The sequence below is a fragment of the Thunnus maccoyii genome, chromosome 13 (assembly GCF_910596095.1).
Source record: "Thunnus maccoyii chromosome 13, fThuMac1.1, whole genome shotgun sequence".
NCBI lineage: Eukaryota > Metazoa > Chordata > Actinopteri > Scombriformes > Scombridae > Thunnus > Thunnus maccoyii.
In genome coordinates, this window is record NC_056545.1 from 19,818,552 (window position 1) to 19,846,138 (window position 27,587).

General features: G+C 41.2%; 1 protein-coding gene across 1 annotated transcript in view; it reads left to right on the forward strand.

Moving 5' to 3' along the window:
* The window catches only part of LOC121909650 (ryanodine receptor 1-like), a 51,877-nt gene that overhangs the window by 948 nt on the left and 23,342 nt on the right, over window positions 1–27,587 (forward strand). The window contains exons 2-73 of the mRNA XM_042430187.1: window positions 477–548; window positions 4,638–4,757; window positions 4,859–4,957; window positions 5,139–5,159; window positions 6,454–6,528; window positions 6,688–6,766; window positions 6,847–6,959; window positions 7,046–7,145; window positions 7,230–7,323; window positions 7,800–7,874; window positions 7,982–8,138; window positions 8,261–8,425; window positions 8,660–8,781; window positions 8,891–9,077; window positions 9,217–9,352; window positions 9,476–9,571; window positions 9,900–10,018; window positions 10,154–10,287; window positions 10,389–10,630; window positions 10,919–11,111; window positions 11,219–11,435; window positions 11,507–11,611; window positions 11,718–11,821; window positions 11,905–11,988; window positions 12,105–12,264; window positions 12,416–12,563; window positions 13,458–13,663; window positions 13,753–13,927; window positions 14,024–14,232; window positions 14,344–14,702; window positions 14,831–14,960; window positions 15,199–15,359; window positions 15,456–15,618; window positions 15,705–15,791; window positions 15,903–16,129; window positions 16,233–16,671; window positions 16,748–17,320; window positions 17,418–17,618; window positions 17,849–17,960; window positions 18,066–18,209; window positions 18,552–18,825; window positions 18,918–19,032; window positions 19,180–19,312; window positions 19,409–19,503; window positions 19,582–19,717; window positions 19,838–20,024; window positions 20,132–20,243; window positions 20,361–20,481; window positions 20,600–20,769; window positions 20,868–21,088; window positions 21,177–21,267; window positions 21,377–21,517; window positions 21,606–21,769; window positions 21,853–21,931; window positions 22,161–22,250; window positions 22,327–22,467; window positions 22,560–22,637; window positions 22,718–22,793; window positions 22,898–23,021; window positions 23,225–23,340; window positions 23,466–23,533; window positions 23,628–23,749; window positions 23,889–23,938; window positions 24,109–24,169; window positions 24,304–24,430; window positions 24,509–24,620; window positions 24,710–24,791; window positions 24,883–25,013; window positions 25,111–25,431; window positions 25,522–25,762; window positions 25,931–26,018; window positions 26,106–26,198. Of these exons, the coding sequence (XP_042286121.1) occupies window positions 501–548; window positions 4,638–4,757; window positions 4,859–4,957; window positions 5,139–5,159; window positions 6,454–6,528; window positions 6,688–6,766; window positions 6,847–6,959; window positions 7,046–7,145; window positions 7,230–7,323; window positions 7,800–7,874; window positions 7,982–8,138; window positions 8,261–8,425; window positions 8,660–8,781; window positions 8,891–9,077; window positions 9,217–9,352; window positions 9,476–9,571; window positions 9,900–10,018; window positions 10,154–10,287; window positions 10,389–10,630; window positions 10,919–11,111; window positions 11,219–11,435; window positions 11,507–11,611; window positions 11,718–11,821; window positions 11,905–11,988; window positions 12,105–12,264; window positions 12,416–12,563; window positions 13,458–13,663; window positions 13,753–13,927; window positions 14,024–14,232; window positions 14,344–14,702; window positions 14,831–14,960; window positions 15,199–15,359; window positions 15,456–15,618; window positions 15,705–15,791; window positions 15,903–16,129; window positions 16,233–16,671; window positions 16,748–17,320; window positions 17,418–17,618; window positions 17,849–17,960; window positions 18,066–18,209; window positions 18,552–18,825; window positions 18,918–19,032; window positions 19,180–19,312; window positions 19,409–19,503; window positions 19,582–19,717; window positions 19,838–20,024; window positions 20,132–20,243; window positions 20,361–20,481; window positions 20,600–20,769; window positions 20,868–21,088; window positions 21,177–21,267; window positions 21,377–21,517; window positions 21,606–21,769; window positions 21,853–21,931; window positions 22,161–22,250; window positions 22,327–22,467; window positions 22,560–22,637; window positions 22,718–22,793; window positions 22,898–23,021; window positions 23,225–23,340; window positions 23,466–23,533; window positions 23,628–23,749; window positions 23,889–23,938; window positions 24,109–24,169; window positions 24,304–24,430; window positions 24,509–24,620; window positions 24,710–24,791; window positions 24,883–25,013; window positions 25,111–25,431; window positions 25,522–25,762; window positions 25,931–26,018; window positions 26,106–26,198 (10,539 nt within the window). The 5' untranslated portion in view covers window positions 477–500. The remainder of the gene's footprint in view (window positions 1–476; window positions 549–4,637; window positions 4,758–4,858; window positions 4,958–5,138; window positions 5,160–6,453; window positions 6,529–6,687; window positions 6,767–6,846; window positions 6,960–7,045; window positions 7,146–7,229; window positions 7,324–7,799; window positions 7,875–7,981; window positions 8,139–8,260; window positions 8,426–8,659; window positions 8,782–8,890; window positions 9,078–9,216; window positions 9,353–9,475; window positions 9,572–9,899; window positions 10,019–10,153; window positions 10,288–10,388; window positions 10,631–10,918; window positions 11,112–11,218; window positions 11,436–11,506; window positions 11,612–11,717; window positions 11,822–11,904; window positions 11,989–12,104; window positions 12,265–12,415; window positions 12,564–13,457; window positions 13,664–13,752; window positions 13,928–14,023; window positions 14,233–14,343; window positions 14,703–14,830; window positions 14,961–15,198; window positions 15,360–15,455; window positions 15,619–15,704; window positions 15,792–15,902; window positions 16,130–16,232; window positions 16,672–16,747; window positions 17,321–17,417; window positions 17,619–17,848; window positions 17,961–18,065; window positions 18,210–18,551; window positions 18,826–18,917; window positions 19,033–19,179; window positions 19,313–19,408; window positions 19,504–19,581; window positions 19,718–19,837; window positions 20,025–20,131; window positions 20,244–20,360; window positions 20,482–20,599; window positions 20,770–20,867; window positions 21,089–21,176; window positions 21,268–21,376; window positions 21,518–21,605; window positions 21,770–21,852; window positions 21,932–22,160; window positions 22,251–22,326; window positions 22,468–22,559; window positions 22,638–22,717; window positions 22,794–22,897; window positions 23,022–23,224; window positions 23,341–23,465; window positions 23,534–23,627; window positions 23,750–23,888; window positions 23,939–24,108; window positions 24,170–24,303; window positions 24,431–24,508; window positions 24,621–24,709; window positions 24,792–24,882; window positions 25,014–25,110; window positions 25,432–25,521; window positions 25,763–25,930; window positions 26,019–26,105; window positions 26,199–27,587) is intronic.

Sequence of the window (27,587 nt, forward strand, 5' to 3'; positions counted from 1 at the left end):
AAGGAGAAAGTCCCACTCCATAATAATAAATACTAGAAAATTCTCAAAGAGAATATACTCAAAACACATTAAACTCTTAATGTTGAAATTTCACACCAGAAAAATACTGCCAAATCAGTCTGTCTGTAAAACCTGCTCCTTTTTAACGCATTTTTTCAGTTGTTATGGCATTATTCTGGCTTCAAATTTAATACTTTTAGTGCAGTTTTTAATATATAACATAGTGCAAAGCAGTGGTCCAGATACCATTTGAATTGCTGGTCTAGTTTTGTCAGCTTGCTCCTCCTCTTTATGATGCTGCTGTGAACAAGAATGAACAGTCAATCTCTCTGGCTCACAACACAGCCAGAGAGAGGCACAGGACACCCATTGCCCTTCACAAACCTTCACCAACATTGCCCTGCTGCATGAGGTGGGCACAGAGGCACCAGGAGTTACAGAACTGAGAGACAAACATTTTTCCATTTCTCTCAAAGTTTTGCTTTTAATGCCTTGGGAGAATGGCAGAAGGTGCAGATGGAGAGGAAGAGATTCAGTTCTTGCGTACCGTAAGTGATGCTGTCTGCCTCTTCTCAGATAGTTTATAGCTAGTTAGTAGACATATTCAGTCAACAATGCAATGAAATAAGTCTTTTCCTATATGTAATTGTCACTTCTTAACACATAATAGATAAACATTTACTGTGTTGGGGAACTTTCTTTACAGAGATGGAGCAGAGATTGACAAGAACAGTTGGCTGGTTTCGTTGCCATTGTTACCTATTTATATCTCAATGGATACTTGATATGTTAGTGTTTTGTCACTGAGAAGAAAACTTGTGGTGCCAGTTGACAGTTGACATACATATGTATATAGAATGTGAAAAGTAATTTGATACAGTTACACAAAAGTATTATATCATTTTGACACTGACACCACAGTTTTAATTTTGATGGCAAATAAGACAATACATATTTCCTGAAAATTAGCTACATTTTCTGTAGTTGGGTCACTTTAGTGTTTTAAGCAGAACGTTGCATCAGTGTCTAGGGCAGGGATGAAGATCACAATTGCTTCACAGAAAAAACCCCCACAATTGTGGAAATCCAGTCAAAGACAGAGTTCAGTTCAGATTTCTATAAGTAGGTTGTGTGAGAGGCAGTGTAGTCTAGATTTGTGAATTTGAACAGATCCATCCTAAAGCGAGATCGGAGGCAGTCAGACTAATTGTGATGACAAATGCTGGAACTAATAATCCATTGATAGTGAATGGTCGTGTGAACTACTACACTCAGTTGTACCATGCCTGTTGGTTTGATGGGAATATGGATGTTATTTTTCTTGGCTTGTAGTTCAAAGGTCTACAACAGAATGAAGCTGACATGGTCAATATGGTCTAGTTTGTCTCTTGATGTCATTCCAGGTGAAATGCTTTTGGAGGGAATGAAAATAAGAGCAACTTAAGTATTTAAGATAGTGTGTTATCATCGGTATCTGTATCAAGAATCCATGTTGGTATGTGCAGAATTATCCCATAAAACTGTGGTGATGCTGTGACTTTATCCCATAAGTAATAACCACCCATTTCCATCCACCATTTTACTCTCTGACACTTTTTTGGAGATTGGAGGGACCTAAATTTAAATTGTGATTTTTGTAGTCAGAACATGAACTTGGCAACTCTGGCTGGCCTTGCACAACAAAGCGGCAGTGAGTGATGACTGAAGGACTTGCCCAGATATCATCTAATATGTACTGTTGTGCTGCTTCTTGGAAATAAATGGCCGTTACAGATGCAGGTCATCTCTTGAGAAGTACTCATTCTCTGCTGTTTACAAAACAGCTCAGTATGTCACTATTTATAAGCCATAAATTATCAGTGACCATGCCTCACGCCAAAATGTAATATGGGCGTATGGGGTGAATCCAAAGGATGTCTAGTTCTGAGGTATACGTGCTGCTGCTCCTCAATTTGCGATTTAGGTAATAAGCATATTTTTAAAATCAAAATCTTGCTTTTGGAGGTCTCAGATACAATTAAGGCCAACAGAGGGACAAACATACAGTATATAATAATGTACAAGGAAATAAACTTGACAATACAGTTGTAAGATACCTTAAAGGTTAAAAATGTTCACTTAATTGATAACTCAGTGTATGTTATAAAATGTTTAGTTTAAATTAGTTTATTTTTGTTGCATTACTCACTGCTGAGGTATCGTATTTCCTTTTAAGATCTCTGTGCCAAAGCCTGCCCAAGGGCACTGTGGCCTTGCAAGCAGTCTAACGTAACACTCTATTAGTGGTGATACTCAGCCATAGTAGATGTTCAACAAAGTCACTTGATTTTCTCTAGACCTTGGTAAGTCTGGCCCTAATGTTAGTGTAACCCAGACACTGATCTATATCTATAGACTGATTTTCATGTCATGAGTACCCTTTAAAACTCACTTCCTTATAGCCTCTTGATTAGAGGTTTTGTACCCTGAGCGTGTGGCTGCAGTCTTTTGACTTCAAGTAATGTTTACTTGATATTTTGATGAAGAACAGTGTGCATGTTTTAGCATATTTAATTTTGTAAATAAATAAAAAACACATTTTTAGTTGACATGATGTCATGGCTTGATATACAGCATATACTTAAATGAAATATGTAACAATGTGTCATAAAGTTACTGTCAGTCTGTAGCTGTTCACCCTGAACTTAGCTGAGTTCTATATTTACTGTGTGAGGATTAGCAGGTTCAAAGCTTGGCCCATTTCAGCACCTGTTTACTTCAGTCCATGTAGGAACTTAGCTAAAGTAGTGCTAGCAATGGTCATTATCAGATGCTAGTTTCAAAACATTATGTCAGATCTTTTTATGGCAGTTCTTGCATAGCTAATTCTTAAATTTTTGATAAATACATAGCCTAGTGTTGTCATGATGGCATCTAGCATCTGTCTGTCTGTCGGTCAGCCTGTTAGCCCTTAGACACATTCCTGTGCACGCTGTAACTTAGGAACAGAAAGTGAGAGACACTTAATACTTACGTCTGTGATGTGCTAAGAGAGGACTGTTAGTGAGTCGAATGGATTTTGCTGAATTGTCTTTAAGGTGCCAGCACTGTTGATAGATGTATTTTTCTTGCTTCAGTCTGACAGCTGATGTATATTATTAGCAAACTACTGACTTTTAAGTCTGCTGTACAGGGTAGCAGTTTCATTGTTATTATTAAATAAGATATATGAATAGTTCATGTGTTCAGGACATGAGATTGATGAAGAGGAATCTTCATCAATGAGATTGATGAAGAGGAAACAATGTGACTGTTATAGACAAAAATACAAATTCTCTTAAACTCATACTTAAAAGCTCTGTGGTGTAGCGACAAAAATTGTTATCATAATGGAAGACTTGTGTAATTGTACTGCACCTTCAACTTGAAAACAAAAGCCACCATATCCACACACCTTACCCAAGGTGTGTCATGTTGAGAATGTGAGTAATCGATAGCAAAAATTCCTGGGTTGGCTCTCAGCTCAGGTCTTTTTTGTCTGCAGTTTGCATACTTTCCTCATCTTTGCACATGTTTCCTTTCTAAATGGGACAGTCTAAATCACCCATAGAAGTGAATTTACATGGGTTAGCAACTGCTTATGCCAGTGTAGAGCCTGAATGACTGTACAATTAGTGCAAGACATTGCTCATACCACAGATGTTTAACTTCGTACCTGTGTACATTATCATGTAAGAAATATCAATTTACAGTTTTATTAAATTAAATTTCATAATAACTGACATACTATTGGGAACTATGTTGTACTCTTTTCACTAAAATTACATATTTCTTACTGGCATGTACTGATATGAATGATTCAAGTATTTTACAGACACACACAACACAACCAGCTGAGCATGAATTTCTGAGCTGAGGGGATTCAGAGTGATATTATGAATATTTCTGCCCTCAGAAAACTGACTAGTTGCATTATTGAAGCAGTGCAATGTGGGCCAATCTTTCCTGGCCGTCAAATACTAAATATCTGGTGCTTTCCAAAGGGGGATGTGTGAACAGCAGGTGCAGCGGCCTGAAATAGAGAGCTTGTGGGGGAGTGGCTGGTGTCATGGAGCCAGAGAGGTGGAGAGATTAGAGTTGGACCAGGGACAGGCACAGTGAAAAACACTAACAGAGGAAAGTGAAGGTTAGGAACAAGAGTAGTTTAATGTAGAGGAACAGCCATTTTTAAAGTTTATTTTATGTGTCATTCCTGTTATGTTGGCCTCAGTGTTGTCTCTTTTGGTCACACTTAAAAACTCTCATCTATGTGGTGAGATGCAGTCAGACGTCAACACGATCTGTGTTCCTTTGTTAACTGCTCCCTTGCTACTTAGCCACCTCTAAATTAGTTTCGCTTGTAATGCCATCCCTTGTAAATATAGTATGGGTCATATGAATTTGACCTATCAGAGTCATGAATAGAAGGTTTAGTATGCTAACCCCTAAAATGTAAAAAACATCATTTACTTAAACAGTTATTTTGCCTGAGAGTAATTTAAAATCCATGCTCTTTCTCCATGTGTCCTGTCTCTTTCTGCTGTCGGCTATCAAACAAATGTATAAATGGTACCCAAATAACCCTTCTCTTTCATTTTGGACTTGTGTCGTCTTTGTAGGATGATCATGTGGTGCTGCAGTGTACTGCCTCTATTCTTAAAGAACAGATCAAGCTGTGTCTGTCATGTGAAGGATTTGGGAATCGTCTCTGTTTCCTTGAGACCACCTCAAATGCTCAGGTTGTGAAAGGACACAGTGCTTCATGCCTTTTAACAATTTCTTTGATAATTTCAATGGTCACTATTTAACATGTTTACTGATTGGATGCCATGTATTTCAGAATGTCCCTCCAGACCTGGCTATCTGCTGCTTCATATTGGAGCAGTCCTTATCTGTGCGGGCATTACAGGAGATGTTGTCCAATTCTTCTGTGGATGAGGTAACACACAATCAGAGGGAAATTAGTTCTATTTGATTAAAAGGCGCCTCTTTTCCATGGGATCTAGCCATTATATTGTAAACAAATGTAATGTATTGTTCATACGGCAATTGACTCTCACGCTTTTTCTTTTCCGGCTTCATTCCCCATGCTCCTTCACTCTCCCACCTCACAATTATAGGCCGTCGATTTGGACAAATGGGTATGTTTGTTCGTTTTCCCCTGTCACTGTTCCATGAAATCTCTGTCCGTCTATCTGCTTCAGCCAAAGACTTCTTGTCATAACTCCATTGCAACTCACTTTCACAACCTCATTTAGTTTTATCATAAACTTAGCTTACAATACCTTTACTGATTTATTCATAAACCGCAGCTCTTTTTTCTATCACAATGTCCTGTCACTGTCATTGTAAATCACTGTGTTGAGCCTACTGTGTTTTGTTTCTCATTTGTATCCAATGAACAAATAACAATAACAGACAATGGACCAGAAAAACTCTAATGATGACACAATAACAGTAAGATTTTAGCTAACAGTTATTTTGTTGTTCTATATTCTACAGTACCAGTCAAAAGTTTGGACACACCTTCCCACTCACTTTAATGTGTGTCCAAACTTTTCAATGGTACTTTTTTTAGTGGCAAAATGCAACTTCACTATTGTTTTGCTCATTTGCCTTGAGTTCATTTAATTTATTTCCTATCATTTATACCATGCTTGTATTTGTTGTAATTGTAAGACATGGCTGTGGTTTTATTCCTTCTATTGCTCATGTCTAAGTTCATGCTTGCAGCTTATAAGGGTCCATAGGCTTTCAGAATGCAGCTTCTTACTGGTTTTAACAGACGACATCACATCAACCCAATCCTTGCTTCTCTCCATTGGCTCCCTGTTTGATTTAGAATTGATTTTAAGATTTTACTGATCACTTTTAAAGCACGTCTGTGTCTAGCCCCAAGCTACATAACAGAAATGTTGACCTCATATGAGCCAGTTTGCAACCTTAGATCCTCAGGTTGGGCTCTTCTGGCCGTCCCAAAGTCGAGGCTTAAATCTAAAGGTGACCATGCTTTTGACATCAGGACCCCTCGGCTTTGGAACGACCTGCCTGAGGAGATAAGGCTCGCAGAATCAGCGACTTCTTTTAAACCGCTTGCTAAAACTCATTCCTATAGGGTTAGGAGTTAGGGTTAGGGTTAGGTAGACATGCTTTTATGTGATGTCATCTTATTATTGCTTTTATTCTTTATTATTATTTATTTGTATTTCTTCATTTCTACATTCTGCATCTTATGTCTTCTTGTTTAAACTTTATCTTAACTTTACCTTAATTTTGTCTTGCTTCTGTTTGGCCTTACTGTTTGGCTTTCTGTTGTTATATTGCCTTCTGATAAATAAAGTTGCCCTTTATTTATATAGCACCGTTAATAAAAAGAGGTGTAAAAATTCACCCTTTTTACATTCAACTGACTCTGCCACTACCTCCTTCTGCCAGTCATCACAGGGTGGGGGTCACCGAACTCTGCTGTACGGACATGCCATCCTCCTGAAGCACACTCATTCCAGCATGGTGAGCATATTTACATTCAAGTATTTGCTTACTGCTGCTCTGTCCTGTCTTATGTTGTTCTAAGAGTGTGGTGGTTCTCCTCACAGTCTGTTGTTCTCTACATTTGAAATGCGTGTCATGTCATGACACTAATTTGTTACTCCTCTCTTTATGCTGCAGTACTTGAGCTGTTTGACTACTTCACGCTCACTGACCGACAAATTGGCTTTTGATGTGGGCTTGCAAGAGGACTCCACAGGTGGCTATGAACTTTACTGCCCATTATGTCCCACACAATGAATCAGGTTTCTATATGCTAAATCTATTTGTCTGTCACAGGGGAGGCCTGCTGGTGGACCATCCATCCAGCCTCCAAGCAAAGGTCTGAAGGCGAGAAGGTCAGGGTGGGGGATGACCTCATTCTTGTCAGCGTTTCTTCAGAGCGATACCTGGTAACCATGATTTTATTGACTTGCACCATAACTGATCCTTTGCAGTCAATTCATCTTAACATTATTACCTCCTGCACTCTTTTCAGCATCTCTCCTACGCCAGTGGTGACTTGATGGTAGATGCTTCCTTCATGCAAACATTGTGGACAATGACCCCTGTGATGTCTGGATGTGAGCTAGCTGAAGGTATGTTTTTGTTGTTGTTGTTGTTGTCGCTTTCGTCCATAAAACTGTCCGTTCTCTCTTAGAAATATGTCTCTTGTCGTCTAGGTTTTCTGACTGGAGGTTATGTGCTCAGGCTGTTTCATGGTCACATGGATGAGTGTTTGGCAATCCCAGGAGCTGACCAAGGAGACGAGCGCAGGTGACAAACACCTTTCATTGCTGTACATGCCATTAAATATTATAACACTTGGACAGTAATGGCTTGTGTGTTTCAGCCTGTTAATTTAAAATATATACACTTCTCAACCATTTTCCAAAGCATATTATAGGTTTATTATAAACACACCTCTGATGTTGTGTGTCTTGTAATATATTGTGATGCACCCAAAGCCTGTGGTTAGCTGCCAAACAGCAAACTTTTTAATACATTAGACAGCCACTTATCCTTTAGCCAATTCTTAAATTGGGTCCCTCAATGCACCAAGCTCACCGAGCTGCTTGCATTACTACATAATGATAAAATAAGTGATAAATGCTCATGGCAACGTACTACCTATCTTAAGAAAGTTTCAAGTGGTTGGAAATCAACCTAAATATTGTGGTGTGCTTAAGAACTTGTTGACCTTATGTTCCCTGATACATGCCATACATCAATGACTGACATTGTTTTTTCAGAGTTGCTCATTATGAGGGTGGGGCTGTATGCAGTCATGCTCGATCCTTATGGAGACTTGAGCCATTACGCATCGCGTGAGTGTCTTAATTCCTTTTATTTGACAACATGTGTTACAAACATGCTCTTTTAGTGGCTTTAAAGTACGCTGATGCTCATTCATGTGTGCCTCTTGGTACTATAGATGGAGCGGTAGTCACATTAAATGGGGCCAGTCTTTCCGGGTACGTCACATAACAACAGGTAGATACCTTTGCCTGGACGAAGAGAAAGGACTGCTGTTGGTGGACCCGGAGAAGGCAAATTCCAAAATGTCAGCCTTTTGCTTCAGAATTTCAAAGGTCATTGTCATGCAAAGTCAAGTGTGCCAGAAAAATTGAAGAAAAACTGCTATGTGTCCATTGTGCAGAAAAGAGATTTTTAACAGCCTTCATGAATAACACCCTTTTTATTTAATCTACAGGAAAAAATTGAAGTCACTCAGAAGCGAGATGTGGAAGGCATGGGCACGCCAGAGATTAAGTATGGAGAGTCCATGTGCTTTGTACAACATGTTTCAACTGGCCTCTGGTTAACTTATGCTGCTGTTGATGCCAAATCTGCCCGTCTGGGTCCTCTGAAGAGAAAGGTAAAGCCAAATTATCCAGCAAGATGGTCAGCAAATCAGCAATCACCAATGAGAGCTGAAGTAATATTTACACCTTCTACACATGTTTAGGTCAGAATGTAGAATACCAGTCAAAAGTATGGACAAACCTTGTCATTCAAGTGAATGTGAAGTGTCCAAACTTTTCACCAGTACTGCATGTATGAGTGTTGAGTATATACTTGTGTTTTAAGGGACCCTTTGTTCAATTCTTAGGCCATACTCCATAAAGAAGGTCACATGGATGATGCTCTCACAGTGGCTCGATCTCAGACCGAAGAGTCACAAGCTGCCAGAATGATTCACAGCACAACAGGCCTCTTCAACCAGTTCATCAAGTAGCACCACTTCAGTTACATTTTATTCAAATCTTTGCTAATAGACATGTTTCTGTTTTTATATATAGTTTGTTGTGGTATTCTCGGTATGTTCTTTGCATGTCTCCAGAGGTCTAGATGCTCTGAGTGGAAAAAACAAGTCTGCCAATCCCCCGTCTCTGCCTATGGACACAGTGGTGCTCTCCCTGCAGGACCTAATTTTCTACTTCCGACCCCCTGAGGAGGAGCTGGAGCATGAGGACAAACAATTCAAGCTTCGTTCCCTCAAGAATAGACAGAACCTCTTTCAAGAGGAGGTTGGTCTACCTTAATGAGGAATGACTATTCATGAAAATATTTAACAGCGGCACGTTTGGATGTAAATTTAGTTTGTAGATTTATGTCAATTCAATATTTTTATTTCTGTTCTTTATAAGTCTTAATTGTTCCTAACAGGGAATGATCACTCTTGTTCTGGACTGTGTTGATCGGCTCAATGTCTACAACACAGCAGCCCACTTCTCAGAGTACGCTGGGGAAGAAGCCGCAGAGTCATGGAAGGAGATAGTAAATTTACTGTATGAATTGCTGGGTACGTCCACCTGGTGATTTATCCTATTCATTCATGGTGATTTTAGGTATGTTTTGTAATTTTCTATCTTGTTTGTGAATATGATGTATTAATAACCTTTTCTGCTGCTTTTCTTTTCTGAAGCGTCTTTGATCAGAGGTAATCGTGCTAACTGTGCCCTGTTCTGTGATAACCTGGACTGGCTGGTCAGTAAATTGGATCGTTTGGAGGCATCTTCAGGTATTTGAGATTTACAGAAGGTCATATTTATTGCTTCTGTTGGTTTATTATATATTATCTGTTATTATAACCCTGCAACAAACACTAACCAAGGTTCATAAACTCTGAAGCTTGTAATGTTTAGTCAAGACTGTGCAAGAGAGGTGTTGTTTAAGCTCTGGTAATTTTTAAAGCCGTAGATTGTTATGTTGCATTTAATTGCATTATATCTTAGTGTTCCTTGTCTCAAATGCTGTATTTCATTACATTGTGCTTTTCAACCATGCCAAGTAAAACACATGCACTGCCAAAGTTTATATGTTCATATATTGTCACATTTTTATCACAGGAATCCTCGAGGTGTTGTATTGTGTTCTGATTGAGAGTCCAGAGGTGCTGAATATTATCCAGGAGAATCACATCAAATCAATCATCTCCCTGCTGGATAAGCATGGACGCAATCACAAGGTCAGGAACATGTAACACTATATGCTGAGCATGTTGGAAAAAATGGAAACTGCTGAGTTTATGTATAAAATATAGTCATATGTATCAAATCTCGATCGGAGCAATCATGAATTTTTGTCTCCCTGTTTTCTCCAGGTCTTGGATGTGCTCTGTTCTCTGTGTGTGTGTAACGGGGTGGCTGTGAGATCAAACCAGAATCTCATCACAGAGAATCTACTTCCAGGTCGTGACCTCCTACTTCAAACCAACATTATTAATTATGCAACCAGGTGGGTCAATTTTGTATAAGCACACTTCAGTACAATCTGAAGATGCTTTGTGCTCTTTCTTTTGTACTGAAACAGTTTTTTGTTTTGTAATCCTCCTTTAGCATGAGACCCAACATTTTCCTTGGAACTTGTGAAGGATCCACTCAGTACAAAAAGTGGTATTTTGAGGTGATGGTGGACGATGCGGAGCCGTTCCTGACAGCTCAGCCATATCACCTGCGTGTGGGTTGGGCTCTGACGGAAGGCTTCAGTCCTTACCCTGGTGGAGGGGAGGGCTGGGGGTGCAATGGTGTCGGTGATGACCTCTACTCCTACGGCTTTGATGGGATTAACCTCTGGTCAGGTAAAGTGCACATGGTATGATTTAGAAGTACTTTTGCCTGCATCTGACCGAAACCAGCACGATTTGGACAACTTATCTCTAAAGACATTTACATGTATTACATTTAATTTTAAAAATTTAATATCTGTATCTTTCTTTTTTAATTTCATCTTGTTCTCTGTGCCCAACATTTTCCATGTGATACCCATATAGGTATACAGATAAACTCACCAAGATTTCATGCACAGTCTATTGACAAAATACAACACAAGTGCAGTATATAAGTTGACTTGCTGTATGTTTCGGCAGGACGTGTTCCGCGTCATGTTGCCACACCCAATCAGCACCTCCTGGCAGCAGAGGATGTGATCAGCTGCTGTTTGGATCTGAGCGTGCCCAGTATTTCCTTCCGTATCAATGGGCATCCTGTTCAGGGCATGTTTGAGAACTTCAACCTGGACGGCCTGTTCTTCCCTGTTGTCAGCTTCTCTGCAGGCGTCAAGTAGGACATTGTAAATTCTAAAGTGAAATATTATGAACTTTTATGTTACATATGCTTACTTTGATTGACATATGAGATTAATGCCAATTTTCCACACTGACTACAAGGTTGCGATTTCTTCTCGGAGGGCGACATGGAGATTTCAAGTTCCTTCCACCACCAGGCTATGCTCCATGTTACGAGGCAGTGCTGCCCAGGGATCGTTTGCGGATTGAGCCCATCAAGGAGTATAAGCATGATTTCAATGGTATCCGCAACCTGTTGGGTCCAACACAGTCCCTCTCACATACTGCCTTCACTCCTTGCCCTGTGGACACTATACAGGTAAAACCCTATTCAAACTCTTTTTCATCTTTATCTTCCTCATCACTGAACTGAATTTATTATCCTTTCAGATTGTACTTCCTCCTCATTTGGAGCGCATTCGAGAGAAGCTAGCAGAAAATAGCCATGAATTATGGGCTGTTACCCGCATTGAACAAGGGTGGACCTATGGATCAGTAAGTGTTTTTAGTTTTTGTCATCTTTCTCATAGCAAATGTTGTGTACAATACAATTTCCTTAAAACAATTGGCACTATCTTTTCTTTTTAAAATCTTTATCAAGTTTCGTGATGACAACAAGAAGCTGCACCCCTGCCTGGTAGATTTCCAGAGTCTGCCTGAGCCAGAGAAAAACTACAATTTAGCAATGTCAGGAGAGACACTCAAGTAAGTCAGTGCCTTCATTTTATTAACAGCACCGTGCGTTCATCTCTTTGTATCTCTAATTCCTTGTGTCATTCATTTTTAAGGACTCTGCTGGCACTGGGCTGTCATGTAGGAATGGGAGATGAGAAAGCCGAGGAGAATCTGAAAAGGACCAAGCTTCCCAAAACGTGAGCTGCAAGGCATTCATTTATTTTGACTGATTTTCTGACATTGCTTCCCTTTTATTATATATTGCAGGATGTTGTAAAGGGAGCTATTCTGATCAAAAACCATTGTTCCTTAGTTACATGCAGACTAGCGGTTATAAGCCAGCCCCTCTGGACCTAAACCATGTCAAGCTGACTCCTAATCAGAACACTCTAGTGGAGAGACTGGCAGAAAATGGACACAATGTATGGGCAAGAGACCGGGTTCGCCAGGGCTGGACATACAGTATTGTGCAGGTATCTTCCATCCTACCACTAATGCTAAGAGGATGTCCCTTTGAAAATAATGATAATAAATATACGCAGATATTTCACCATCTGTATGATTTTTTTTAAATATATGTTTATTCCATTACAGTTACATGTTTGATATTATTTTTTTGTATAGGATATAATGAACAAGCGCAATCCCCGTCTGGTTCCTTACAACCTACTCGATGAAAAGACTAAAAAGACCAACAGAGACACTGTTTGTGCGGCTGTTCGCACTCTCATCGGCTATGGTTACAACATAGAACCACCTGACCAGGAAAGCAGTAAGTTTGCACTGCTATCTACAAGCTGGATTGAAGGAATATTCATTTATTTATTTTTTCTATCCTCCAAAATTTATTATGAAAGCTACAGGCATTTTACTGAATCTACAAGCTTTTCTATTAAAAGCATACTATGTAGGATTTTCCTGAAAACAATGTATAGATTCACACAAAAGTAATACCTCTCAATCATCACTTATGACGCACTAAAAGTGTGTGGCGGTGTATTTATCTGCAGAGACTCTGCCCCCTGCCTGTATTTTCTTATTATTTTGCTGTATACTGGATGTTTCTGGGCATCAACCTTTAGGCAGTGGGTGTGTAGCCCCCGGCCAATAACAGTGCAGAGGGTGTGAGGTCGGGACTGGTGGTGTGGTGACCAGGTTACATCGCTGTCCCTGTCTCTCTCCTCTGCTCTTTGTCTGTGTGTCTGTTTGACCAAGGGTGGGGCTGAGCTCCACACACATACACACAGAGCAGAGAGGCCATAGTGGACGGGATGTAACCTTGTACTTTGGCTGCATTCACACCAAATCTGTCAATGGGGCACCTTCCCGCAGGGTAGTGTGGAGGCGTGGGTGTGTTTATTTTTGCTTTAGAATGTAACTGCCTTAACCTCACTATCAAAAAATAAGATTTTATTTATCTGATTCACTGCTTTGTTCTCACTAACGCCGCTCCTTCTCCTCATTCGCTCTCTAGCTCGTTCGACCACTGCTGCTCTGTCTCTCTCTCCCTCTCTCTCTCTATCTCGCTCTGCTCTCAGCTCACTCTGGTGTCATTGAGCCGGGGAGGAGGGGCCAACTTTGAATGTTGTGTTTTCAAACAGCAACCGACAAATCCTACATAGTATGCCTTTAAGTGATTATCACTGTTGTATTTGTGACAATGTAGGTGGGCATGGTCCAGGCAGCTCCCGTGGAGACAAGATCAGAGTGTTCAGAGCAGAGAAGTCTTATGGTGTCACACAGGGGAAGTGGTACTTTGAGTTTGAGGCTGTGACAGTCGGGGAGATGAGAGTGGGCTGGGCCAGGCCCAGTGTTCGCGCAGACACTGAACTTGGTGCAGATGAGTTGGCGTATGTCTTCAATGGCTTCAAGGTGGGAGCAAGACCTAGTTTGCATGCTTACAAAAGGTTGCCACAGATTCTGTGATACTAAACTCTAAAATTAACGGTTTTCATTTTCAGGCCCAACGTTGGCATGTGGGAAATGAGCCATTTGGTCGTCAGTGGCAATCTGGTGATGTGGTGGGTTGTATGATTGACCTCACAGAGATGAACATCATGTTCACACTAAATGGGGAAATGTTGATCAGTGACTCAGGCTCGGAGATGGCCTTCAAGGATATTGAGATAGGAGAGGGTAAGTACAGTAACAACACTGTGATGGATATTGGATATTAGCACATATTGATTTGTGTTTCTGATGCACATTCATGCATGTATCAAACCTCCCCAGGCTTTATACCTGTGTGCAGTCTGGGTTTATCCCAGGTCGGCAGGATCAACTTGGGTCAGAACGTCAGCAGTCTCCGTTACTTTACCATTTGTGGCCTGCAGGAGGGATTTGAACCCTTTGCTATTAACATGAAAAGAGACATTACCATGTGGTTCAGCAAGAGCCTCCCTCAGTTCATCCCTGCACCCACTGATCATCCTCACATTGAGGTATCTGCATTACCTGATGCAGTATTGTAGTGAAATTTTACATTTTCCACATTACAAAATAATTTAACATTTTCTAGATTACCACCTGGCCCTCTTTTATTTATGCTCTAGGTGTCCCGTGTTGATGGGACAGTGGAAACTGCCCCTTGTATCAAAGTGACCCACAAGACGTTTGGATCTCAGAATGCCAACACAGATCTGCTGTTCTTCAGGCTCAGTATGCCAGTTGAGTTTCATGAGACTTTCAAAGTCCCAGCAGGGACCACCCTCCTCACTCGCCCCCTGACCATCCCTGAGGATGAGGTGGTAGAGGTTGACCCAGACTCTGACTTTGAAATACTCAAGAAGTCAGCAAGTCGCAAAGAGCAGGAAGAGGAGAAGAAAGAACCATCTGTGCCTAAGGAGACTTCTGCTACTAAAAATGGAGAGAATGAGAAAGATGCCTCAACTGAGAAAAGCAAGAAGAAGGGGTTCGTATGGATTCGTGTACAGTGGCACAGTGACTTGAGAAAGGCCTTATGGGATTTGGGAAGGCTACAGTTGGGATACAATACTTAGGTTTTCATTTACAGTGAGTAATTGCTCCTGTTATTTACAGATTCCTGTTCAAGGCCAAGAAGGCTGCATTAATAACTCCACCTCCTGTTGTTCCCACAATGCCTCGCTTAGTGGAAGATGTGGTGCCAGATGACAGGGATGACGTTGACATAATCCTCAACACCACTACAGTATGGCTGTGACTGTTGAAAATTATATTCAGAAACATATAAAATCCATGCACAGTTTGCCAATTTTTGGTTAACTGTAGATGAAGTAATTAACTTAACAACATACACAACATCACTATTAATATTTTTCAAATTGTACTCGTCTGTCAATATTTGAATGACTTTAACACTTGTTTGGAGTTTTATCTTCATCTGAAATTTTACTGTTTCTTTCCCTCCCACATCCTTCCTTTACCAGTACTATTACTCTGTACGAGTGTTTGCGGGCCAGGAGCCTGGTGGTGTGTGGGTGGGCTGGATTACACCTGACTATCACCAGTACGACCCTCATTTTGACCTCAGCAAAGTGAGAAATGTAACAGTCACTGTAGGTGATGATAAAGGCAACATACATGACAGGTATGTTACTCTTGTAGATATAGAACCCGAAAATATGTGTTTTTATTCAAAAATGCACTAAAAAATGTTTTCTGTTTTTTTTTATATCTTCCTCAGCATAAAACGCAGTAACTGCTACATGGTATGGGGAGGAGAGTTCAGCAGCTCACAGCAGACCCGAGTCAGTCAGGAAGATTTTGTGATCGGCTGTCTTATTGATTTGGACACAGGACTCATGACTTTTACTGCTAATGGAAAAGAGATCAACACATTTTACCAGGTCTAATAAGCTTCAACTGCTATTCATACAGTTCCTTATTAAGTCTTGGTTATTTAATGCAACCTTGTTATGTTCCCTTCTTTCAGGTGGAGCCCCACACAAAACTATTCCCAGCTGTCTTTGTCCTGCCTTCGAGTCAGAATATGATTCAGATCGAGCTCGGCAAGCTTAAGGTCAGTAACAAAGAATCACTCCACTCAGTCTGAATCAAATTGAGACTACAATTACACACTACAACCATAGTCTTCTCTTATCCACAATTTGTCCTTCACTTGTCTTGCCAGAACATTATGCCAATCTCAGCTGCTATGTTCCGGAGTGAACGCAAGAACCCCGTCCCCCAGTGCCCTCCCAGACTGGATGTCCAAATGTTAACACCAGTCATCTGGAGCCGCATGCCCAACCACTTCCTGGCTCCAGAGACAGGGCGTGTTAGTGAGAGACTGGGTTGGATGGTGCAGTGTCAGGAGGCACTCACCATGATGGCCCTCCACATCCCAGAGGAGAGCAGGTCAGAGCTGCATCACTCTGCATTTATCTGTTGTATTGTCAAGAGTTACAAAGATGTTGCTCTTTTTTTTTTGGGGCAAAATTAACCTCTTTGCATCCTCTAGGTGTATTGATATCCTGGAGCTGTCTGAACGAATGGACTTGCTGACATTCCACTATCATACTCTGAAGCTGTACGGCTCAGTGTGCGCTCTGGGAAACAATCGTGTGGCTCACGCTCTGTGCAGCCATGTGGATGAATCCCAGCTCTTCTACGCTATAGAGAACACCTATCTACCTGGGCCGATGAGAAGCGGCTTCTATGACCTGCTCATCAGCATGCACCTGGAGTCTGCTAAGAGAAACCGCCTGGGAACCAATAAGGAATTCATAGTTCCAATGACAGATGAAACACGTAGTATCACCTTGTACTCTGACAAATCGCATGCTTTACCTGGGGTTGGCCTCACTACATGTCTGCGTCCCAAACTCCATTTTTCCTCCGTTGGGTTTGTGGGAACAGATCCAGACATCTACACCCTGAGTCCCGTCATCCCCTTACAGGTGAGGTGGAACATGCTTAGGCATTTTTTGGGAACTCTTGTGTCACTAATAACTATAAATCTGCTTGTATTTCCAGGTGCTGAAGACCAAAGCCCTGAACATGCTGATAGAGGCTGTGCAAGATGGAAGTCAAGCCATGAGAGATCCTGTTGGGGGCAGTGTTGAATTTCATTTTGTTCCAATCCTGAAACTCATTAGCACCCTTCTCATCATGGGTGTGTTTGATGATGAAGATGTCACACACATCCTGGAGATGATTGAACCCACAGTCTTCAGTGGTAAGATAGCAGAGGAGCCTGCCGAGGAGAACAAGGTGAAGGAAGAGAAGGAACAAAAAGCACCCGCAAAAGTGCAAGCTTTGATGGAAGAAGAGCAGGAAGCTGTGGGGGAGGAAGAGGAGGAATATGAAGATGATGGCCTAGGTGAAGAGGAGGAGGAAGAAATGGAGGAAGAGGAAGAATTAGAAGAGACAGGATCTGTCGTGCCACATGAAGAAATAGTGGATGAGACAGAGCAAGTAAATGGCGAGAAAGGAGCTGAGGAAACAGAGAAAGAGACAAAACCTGGAGAGACTGGTGGTGAGGCTAAAGAGGAACATCTAGAGCAAGGACTTTTCCAGATGAAGCTACCAGAGTCGGTCAAATTGCAGGTATGGATGGTTTCCTATGCCATAAAATGACAGCTCCTTTTTTTCAATGATACTATTAGTACAGTAGTTAGTAGTTCACTTGGCTTTTGTTCTTCAGATGTGTACTCTACTGCAGTATTTCTGTGACTGTGAGCTACGTCACAGAGTGGAGGCCATTACTGCCTTTTCAGACCAGTTTGTCAGCCAAATACAGTCCAACCAGAGGCAGCGCTACAATGAACTAATGCTGGCCTTCACCATGAGTGCTGCTGAGACTGCCCGCAAGACCCGTGAATTCCGCTCCCCACCACAGGAGCAGGTACACTCAGACAAATACATATTAATGAGTACATTTGAGTAAGACAAACTTAAACCTACGAAAAAAGCATTGTAGGACTTAACCTTAAATGTCTGCACTGTCATTGATTGATGCGTTTTGTTATCCCAGTAGAAAACTTGCCAAATGTAGATGATATATTCCGATAGATTTTTTTTCCAAAACTGAGATTATAGCCATACTGGTTTGTACCTTTGCATGGGGCTGTGTAGGTCAACATGCTCATGAACTTCAAGAACTGCGCGGAGGATGAGGAGTGCCCTATTCCAGACGAGGTCCGCGAATCTCTACTGGCTTTCCACAATGCTCTGCTTGCACACTGTGGTCAGTTTTTATCTATAACGTTGACTGACATCAGCATTTAAAACGAACACTGTGAATGTCAGGTTTGAATATAAGTTCTTATCTTATTTAATACCTCAACCTCAGGTGTTCATATTGAGGAAGAAGAGCAAGAGGAAGAAGTGGATAATTCTCTCCACGGACGACTGCTCCGTTTGCTGGAGAAGGTGAAAAACCTCCGTGAGAAGAAGGTAGAGGTGGAGCCTGAGCCACAGGAGGATAAAAAACCAAGTGAGCCTCCCATCTTTTACATGTCACATGAAACTACAATGGGTAACTTTTATAGATAAATGTACACTTATCTGGAGGAAAAGGTACTAATTCAACTTGTTAAGTGACTAAAGACAAAGATTATCAGATCATATGTCATATTATCAGATCTTTAAAACATTGGTAGCCACTTAGCTCTGTGTTTGTCATTTCAAAGTGAAATGAGTAACTTTCTTTCCAGTACTTTCAAAGTAGCTAATTGAATTTTTGCCACACTATATCAGAAACCTCTTTTGCAATCACTCTGATATCAACATAGTTTATTTTGTATTATTGATTAACTCTTTGTACTCTGTTCACCAGGCACCTTGCAGGAACTGATTTCCCATACTATGATCCATTGGGCCCAGGAATCATTTATTCAGAACCCTGAGCTAGTGCGTATGATGTTCAGCCTCCTTCACAGGCAGTATGATGGGCTGGGTGAGCTTATACGTGCCCTTCCCAAGGCCTACACCATCAATGCAGTTTCAATTCAGGACACTATGGACCTGCTGGAGTGCTTAGGCCAAATCCGCTCCCTGCTTATTGTCCAGATGGGTCCAGAAGAAGAGAGACTCATGATTCAAAGCATTGGGTTAGTACAAAATTGATTTTGCCTTGAAATTAATCGTTGAATAATTGCATGTGATTGAAACTATACTTTAACTTTATTTTTGTCTTCTGTAGGAACATTATGAGTAACAAAGTTTTCTACCAACACCCCAACTTGATGCGAGCTCTGGGCATGCATGAAACTGTCATGGAGGTCATGGTTAATGTACTGGGTGGCGGGGACTCAAAGGTACATTTTTTAATCCACTCAACTGGATTATAATAATGCTCAGTTTGCAGATAGACCTTGCTTTAAATTACCAACAGGTAATACACAAAAGTAGACAATATACTAATCTTATGTGTCCTAACTTTTCGCTATATTTTCTGCCCACAGGAGATCAGATTCCCCCGAGTGGTGACAAACTGCTGCCGTTTTCTTTGCTATTTCTGTCGTATCAGTCGTCAAAACCAGCGCTCTATGTTTGACCACCTCAGCTACCTGCTGCAGAACAGCGGCATCGGCCTTGGTGATTGTCTTTGTTGAGTTCTTGATGGTTTGTTTTGAAAACGGTATGTGTGTGTGTGAGCTGAGATAAAGCTGGACATTGTGTGCTGTTCTGTAGGAATGCGTGGCTCCACCCCCTTGGATGTGGCTGCAGCCTCTTGTATTGACAACAATGAGCTGGCATTGGCGCTGCAAGAGCAAGACTTAGAAATGGTAAAGTACGATCGATATACAGAATACAAAAGCTTTTAGCAAAATTGGGCAATACTTGAGTGCGCTGCACCTTTCTAGGTGGTGAAGTATTTGGCTGGATGTGGACTTCAGAGCTGTCCAATGCTCTTAGCTAAAGGCTACCCTGACATCGGCTGGAATCCTTGTGGTGGAGAGAAATACCTTGACTTTCTTCGTTTTGCCGTATTTGTCAATGGTATGATTTTCAATTTGTTACAAAATGTTTAAATATTTAATTCTAATGCCCATATTGTGTCTCTTTTTCTTTCTTATTATTAAAACTTAATATGTTTTTTTTTTATTTTTCTTCCTGTAGGAGAGAGCGTAGAAGAAAATGCCAATGTGGTGGTACGACTTCTCATTCGCAGACCTGAATGCTTTGGTCCAGCTCTCAGAGGAGAGGGTGGTAATGGTCTGCTGGCTGCCATTGAGGAGGCCATCAAAATATCAGAGGACCCTGCAAGGGATGGCCCTAGTGTTAAGAAAGACAGACGCTTTCCCATGTAAGAGCTCTCAGTTTTGATTGGAAGACCCTCTGATGGTATTCGATGAGGCGCCAAACAGTGCATAATCTCCTCCAGTCCTAAACCACTATCTTTTTTCCTGGTAGGTTTGGAGGAGAGGAGCAGCATGAAGAGAACAAGGTGCACCTGGGAAATGCCATCATGTCCTTCTACTCTGCCCTTATTGACCTGCTGGGACGCTGTGCCCCAGAGATGCATGTAAGCTGTTTATCAGTGACAATACTGAACTTATCAAACCTGTTAAGAAAGAAATAAGGAAAAGGAAATCTAGTTGAAAATATCTTCATAGATAAACCAAGCTCTTGTCTCCTGCAGTTAATCCAGGCTGGAAAGGGTGAGGCTTTGAGGATCAGGGCCATCCTGAGGTCTCTGGTCCCTATTGAGGATCTGGTGGGAGTCATCAGCCTTCCTGTTCAGATTCCTTGTTTTGGAAAAGGTAACCACTCAGGAAACCAAAGCTTCTTCTGCCATCAGTGTTCTCATAAATGATTAAATAAGGCTACATGACTGTATTGCTTAATCTTTGTCACTGTTTTTTCTTGTGTCATATGTAGACAATAGCATCATAGAACCAAAGATGTCAGCTAGTTTTGTGCCAGATCACAAGGCTCCCATGGTGCTGTTCCTAGACAGAGTGTATGGTATTGACCACCAAGATTTCCTGCTCCATGTGCTGGAGGTGGGCTTTCTGCCTGACATGAGGGCCGCTGCCTCTCTTGACACGGTGAGACTCATGCTGTTCACAAATATACAGTCTTCTGTGGTCCTTGGGGAGAAAAACAATCCTGTAACTGCACTTAACTTAGAATTTCTGTCCAACAGGCTGCTTTCAGCACCACAGAGATGGCCCTTGCTTTGAACCGTTACCTGTGTTCTGCTGTGTTGCCACTCATCACCAAGTGTGCCCCACTCTTTGCTGGCAGTGACCACCGAGCCATAATGATTGACTCCATGTTGCACACAATCTATCGGCTATCTCGTGGACGAGCCTTCACAAAGGCCCAAAGAGACATCATTGAAGAGTGCCTCATGGCCTTGTGCAAGTGAGTTTAACCTCATGACAGACTTTTCATGTCATTTAATACTGCCAGGTTTATAGTTCAAAGTTATCATTATTTTTCTTTCTTCCAGACATCTACGCCCATCCATGCTTCAGCATCTGCTACGACGACTGGTGTTTGATGTGCCCATTCTTAATGAGTACGCCAAAATGCCTCTGAAGGTATGAGGACATTTTAACGGTTTTTAAACTGTTCAAAACATGATTACCCCTCTGATGTTCCTCTGCTATTAATTTTTCACTTGCACTTTTATTTTTTTGTGGTCTGCAGCTTTTGACCAATCACTATGAGCGTTGTTGGAAGTATTATTGCCTCCCTAATGGCTGGGCCAACTTTGGACTTGCATCAGAAGAGGAGCTGCATCTGACCCGAAAACTGTTTTGGGGGATCTTTGAGTCCCTTGCACATAAGGTGGAGCTGCTGAAATACAAGACATTTCTTTTTAATAAAATAGATAGTGTGTGAGCATATTGCAATATGTATTTTATTGTGATTTCAGAAATTTGATGCTGAGATTTTCAAAATTTCAATGCCATGCATCTGCGCCATTGCTGGGGCCATTCCTCCAGACTACGTTGACGCCAGCTACTCCTCCAAAACAGAGAAAAAAGCATCAGTAGATGCAGAGGGAAACTTTGATCCTAAACCAGTAGAGACTACAAAGTGAGAGGATTTTTCTGTTTTGTCATTATATCTCTCTGTAACTTAATTGATGCTAAATGTACTGAATCTTTCTCCAACCACAGCACTATCATCCCTGAGAGACTGGATCCCTTTATCAACAAATATGCTGAATATACACATGATAAATGGGCTTTTGAAAAGGTAGAACTTTTGTTTTCACTTACTGTAATTACTTTGAATAATCAAATACCATTCTTCAGCTAATTCAGGGGCAATGTTTTGGATTAGTTTGATCTGTACAACAGCTTTACATCATTAGCTGGAAAGCATAGGAGTTATAATTCCAAATGGATACAGACCAACTGCAAATAAAAAAGTATGCATGAATGACAGCTGTAATACATATAATGTATTTGCATGTATGTTTCAGATCCAGAATAACTGGTCATATGGCGAGGTGCTGGATGAAAATGCAAAAACTCATCCGATGCTCAGACCATACAAAACTTTCTCAGAGAAGGTAAGTGCGTTAAATGTTTCTGTACTTTTACTTAATCTGTCTCTGCCTCTGAACACACTGACTTTCCTTCTTACAGGACAAAGAGATCTACCGCTGGCCAATCAAAGAGTCAATCAAAGCCATGCTTGCATGGGAGTGGAACTTAGATAAAGCTAGAGAGGAAGAAGAGTCAGAAAAGAAGAAGGCAGTATCACGAAAAATCTCACAGACTGCTCAGGTATAGAGCAGTTGGATAAATGCACTGATACTTAATGATGTCATCAGAGTAATATTATTTATTGTACATCATGATAACTCTTCCTGTTCTAGGCAACCTACGACCCAAGTCATGGTTATAGTCCGCAGCCTATTGACATCTCACACATGGCTCTTTCAAGAGACCTGCAGGTATGGCAGTATATCTTTGAACCTTCTGTGCTGTTATCTTAGCATCTGATAAATATTAATATAGTGTTTTCTGTTCACAGTCTATGGCAGAGCAACTGGCAGAAAATTACCATAACACCTGGGGACGGAAGAAAAAGTTGGAGCTGCAATCCAAAGGTGAGATATTTTTTAGATAAAGGAAACTAGACATTTGGAAAATGAGAGATTTGGCTTTTGTCCATTTTCTTCAAGAGTTTTGATTGTGCCTCTGTTTTGTGTAGGAGGTGGAACACATCCTCTTCTGGTGCCCTATGACACCCTGACAGCCAAAGAAAAGGCACGAGATAGAGAGAAGGCTTATGAGCTGCTCAAATTCCTGCAGCTTAATGGATATGCTGTCACAAGGTAATAATGCAGCAGATCATTTAAATAGAATATTCAGCAGTGTATTGTATTTGCTTTTTATTATTAAAATTTGTTTTACAACATCTGTTTAATATTTTAATTGTGATACCTTTACGCTGATCAAGTTGAAAGCAATCAAAATGAGCTGATGCATGTAGTTATGCAATTCTCATAACAGTGACTTAAACTCTGTTTCACTTCAGGGGCCTGAAAGATATGGAGTCAGACATTTCCTCCATCGAGAAGAGATTTGCGTATGGTTTCCTGCAGAAGCTGTTGAAATGGATGGAAATTGCCCAGGAGTTTATCGCTCATCTTGGTACTGTGGGGCAAAGATGGAGAACAAATTATGTAACATGTGATAGAATTGTATTAGTTTAACTTAGTAGTTTTTTTTGTACAAGTTCATTGCGATGCTATCATGCTTTGGGATATGTTTTGCAGAGGCTGTGGTAAGCAGTGGACGAGTGGAAAAGTCTCCTCATGAGCAGGAAATCAAATTTTTTGCCAAGGTAAGACTATTGTTTAAACCTAAAGTGGTCAAAATTTTGAAGACCCAACTTGTCTTCATTACTGTACTAAGTGTAAGAACTCCACTTCTTCCAGATCCTGATGCCTCTAATCAACCAGTATTTCAAAAACCACTGCCTCTACTTCTTGTCGACACCTGCAAAAGTTCTGGGTAGTGGTGGCCATTCTTCCAATAAGGAGAAGGAGATGATTGCAAGGTGATCTTTCTCCTATATATACAATGCGCACAGATGTTATGTCATGTATTGTTTTCATAAATCACTTTCCCCCCACTTTTTTGTATCAATTTTTTCTTGCATTTTCCTTTCCTTCCTTTTCTCTCCCTTCTCACCATAGTATCTTCTGTAAAATGTCTGCTCTGGTGAGACACAGAGTTTCTCTCTTTGGTAAGCTGTCAGTTTCTCCTCATCTTTCTGAAGGTTTTCACTCTTTTCTATGTTTCCTGTATGTATTTTTCAGTCACGCAGGTTAGAGCAAGTGCAGATGGTCTTATTGTACAGCTACTAGACATGAGCATTAAATATGTGGTGATACAGAACTGTATTTTTATGTGCAGGAACGGATGCTTCAGGAATTGTTAACTGTCTTCACATTCTGGCACGATCACTGGATGCAAGGTTTAGTATTTTTAATTTTCTCACAAGATGCATAGTGCCATTAAGATGAATATAGTTCGCCGTGGTCCTGTTGGAGATTTTTTGTTTGTTTTGTTTTTGTTTTTCATTATAATCTTTCTTATTGGCTTTATTAGGACAGTAATGAAGTCAGGCCCTGAGATTGTGAAAGCAGGGCTGCGGTCATTCTTTGAGAGTGCTGCTGATGACATAGAGAAGATGGTAGAGAACCTCAAACTGGGCAAAGTATCCAAAGGGAATCAGGTAATAGAAGTACGCGATATTTGACTTGGCCTGACTGTTGCTAATTAATCTGCTGAACACGGCTTCTTTCCTTTAAAGCAAGTGAAAGGTGTGTCCCAGAACATTAACTACACAACCATTGCCCTGCTGCCAGTGCTTACCTCCTTGTTTGATCACATCGCTCAGCACCAGTTTGGAGATGATGTCATCCGTGAGTGCTTTCATATCACTACTACTTCTGATTTTACATGATGTGTGTTTATTGATTTATCCTAACATTACTCTGTTGCTTGTACACAGTGGATGATCTACAGATGTCATGCTATCGCATTATGTGTAGCATCTACTCACTAGGGACTGTCAAGAATCCACATGTTGAGAGGTAACTTTAGATCTCCATTCTTTAGAATCTGTATAGTAATTCAGAAGTTGATTCTGAGCAGACTTTTTTGGTATTGCTTTTACATTTACAGACAGAGACCAGCTCTTGGAGAGTGTTTGGCTCACCTTGCAGCAGCTATGCCTGTGGCTTATTTAGAGCCTCATCTAAATGAGTTCAACGCTTTCTCTGTCTACACCACAAAGACACCCAGGGAGAGAGCCAGTGAGTGTGTTACCCTCTCCTTAGATTTATTTTCTGTATTACAAAGTCATTGTCCTGAATTTTGTTTCTTTCACCCCTTCTATCATGAATGCCAAAGTCTTGGGTCTTCCCAATGAGGTCCAGGAATTATGTCCAGATATTCCAGAGCTGGATGCTCTGCTAAAGGACATTGGGGACTTGGCAGAGTCAGGGGCTCGCTATACTGAGATGCCTCATGTGATTGAAATCACTTTGCCTATGCTATGTAACTACCTGCCTCGCTGGTGGGAGAGAGGACATGAGAACTCCCCTGAGATGGAGGGCCGACTCTGCACTGAAGTCACCTCAGAACATCTTAATCAGCTGCTGGGCAGTATCATGAAAATTGTAGTCAACAACTTGGGTATAGATGAGGCCTCTTGGATGAAGAGGTTGGCTGGTGAGCAGTGTTTTCAATTATATTAACACAGTGTACGCCCAAGAAGTTTTTTTGTACAAGTGAGATGACACCAGTTGTTTTCTCTCCTAGTGTTCTCACAGCCTATCGTGAGCAGGGCAAAACCAGAAATGCTCAAATCCCACTTTATCCCAACAATGGAGAAGCTGAAGAAGCGCACTTCAAAGGTGGTGGCTGAAGAGGACCATCTGCGGATGGAGGGGAAATCAGAGGGTGATGAGGAGGACGGCACTATACGTGATGAGTTTGCCGTCCTCTGCAGAGACTTGTATGCCCTCTACCCTCTCCTCATTCGCTATGTGGACAACAACAGGTACAATAAAGTTACAAACACCAATGTGTCTTGAATTTTGAACTGTGGACCCTGCCTGGTACTGTCAGAATTGCAACATAATGCAGTTATCTTTTCATAGTTTACATTGTTCATTAGCCAAACTTGTTTTGTCTTTGGGGAGCCTTTAAGTAATTTGTTTGGCTGCAGGGCGAGGTGGCTGACATGCCCAGACCCAGATGCTGAGGAGCTCTTCCGAATGGTTGGAGAGGTCTTCATATTCTGGTCCAAATCTCATGTGAGTATGTGTATTTGGCCTTTGAATGCAGCCATTTGTAGCAACCTATCATTTACTGCATCATTTATTCTTTTCTCTCTACTGTAGAACTTCAAGCGAGAGGAACAGAACTTTGTGGTGATGAATGAGATCAATAACATGTCATTCCTCACCGCTGACAGCAAGAGCAAAATGAGCAAGGTGAGTTGATGAAAGGCAGAGTCAGTGCTGCGGTGCAGCTGGTATAGTCAAAAACCTTTAGGCTCATATTGCTGGCATATTGTGTAAGAACTATACATGTTCTTTTCTCTGTACCTTCATTATATGTCATGAGTTCATTTTGTTTGGGTTTATTGGGCTTAACATAACTAAGCCTGCTGTAATTGTTGGAGGTTTGATTTTAATTCGCAATTTGAGAGCGATAGCAGTTTTGTTAACTATATTCTCTTTTTGGCTGTCCCTTGTCCTCTTCTTTTGGTTGCGGCTGGGTTTCCAGGGCGGGGACTCAGAGGTTAGACTTTGTTCCTGCACGACCGCTGTGCTGACCGCATGGCACCTCACTTTGGGGGAGCTTTTCATCAACCTCCCCAGCACACTGGCATAAATGATCCACATACACTCTGACACATACACAAGTTACACACTTGTGCAAACATATACAAAGACATGCACATTCCACTCAGAGAGACATGATCTGACACAGCTAATTCAGTGCCAGTGACAAATATTTTTTCTGTACACACAGCTGTATCTACTTAGTCATGAATACTTTGCAGTCTAGTATGAGTGGAACAAAACTCAGTTGAGAATTTGTCATTGCTATAAATATATTATGTTATTTATATTAATAGAATATGAAAATCCTAGCCAGACGTTTCTTCAAAGGAGCAACAGATGGAGTGTGGATCCACTTACACTGTCATTAGTATTGCTATATGCTGATGTACACGTCTCTGCACTTGTGAACTGACCCACAGTCTTAGATCAGAACACTCCGTGTCTTACACAGAAAAACACCAATTCAAGTGCCTTAATCTAGTGCAAAACTACACATAAGAAAAAATTATACACATCGACAAACTGTGATGAATATGCACTATGGAAAGACACTTACACTGTTCTCATAAAGGATCACTGGACAATTGGGCAGGCCCCATCTGCGGGCCACCCCCAGTCCTGCCAGTGTGTGAGGGGGGGAGTCTGGAGGCGCTTGATGAAAGTACTCAGCTGTAGCGTTGGGCTCATGGCACTGGACTTTACACCAAGCCCAAGGTGGCAGTGAGAGCACAGTGCCATCATCCTGTCACTGAGTTTGCCCTTTTTTGATCATAGTTGAGTTGGAGTCTTCTAGTATGTCTTTTGTTTCTTTTCCTTGAAGGTTGGTTGATCTGTAGCGTTTTGTAATGCAGCTTTGTGCCACTAGGGGATGATGTTAGTCTTCTCTGTGCTCTTTCTTCTCTCCTCACTGGAAATGCCATGCCACATCATGGTTTAGTTTCCTTTACACTCCCTAGAATCCAAACCCACTAACACATGACTTGATGCTTAACATCACTGAAGCGGGTTTCTGGAGATAATTGTTGGGTTCTC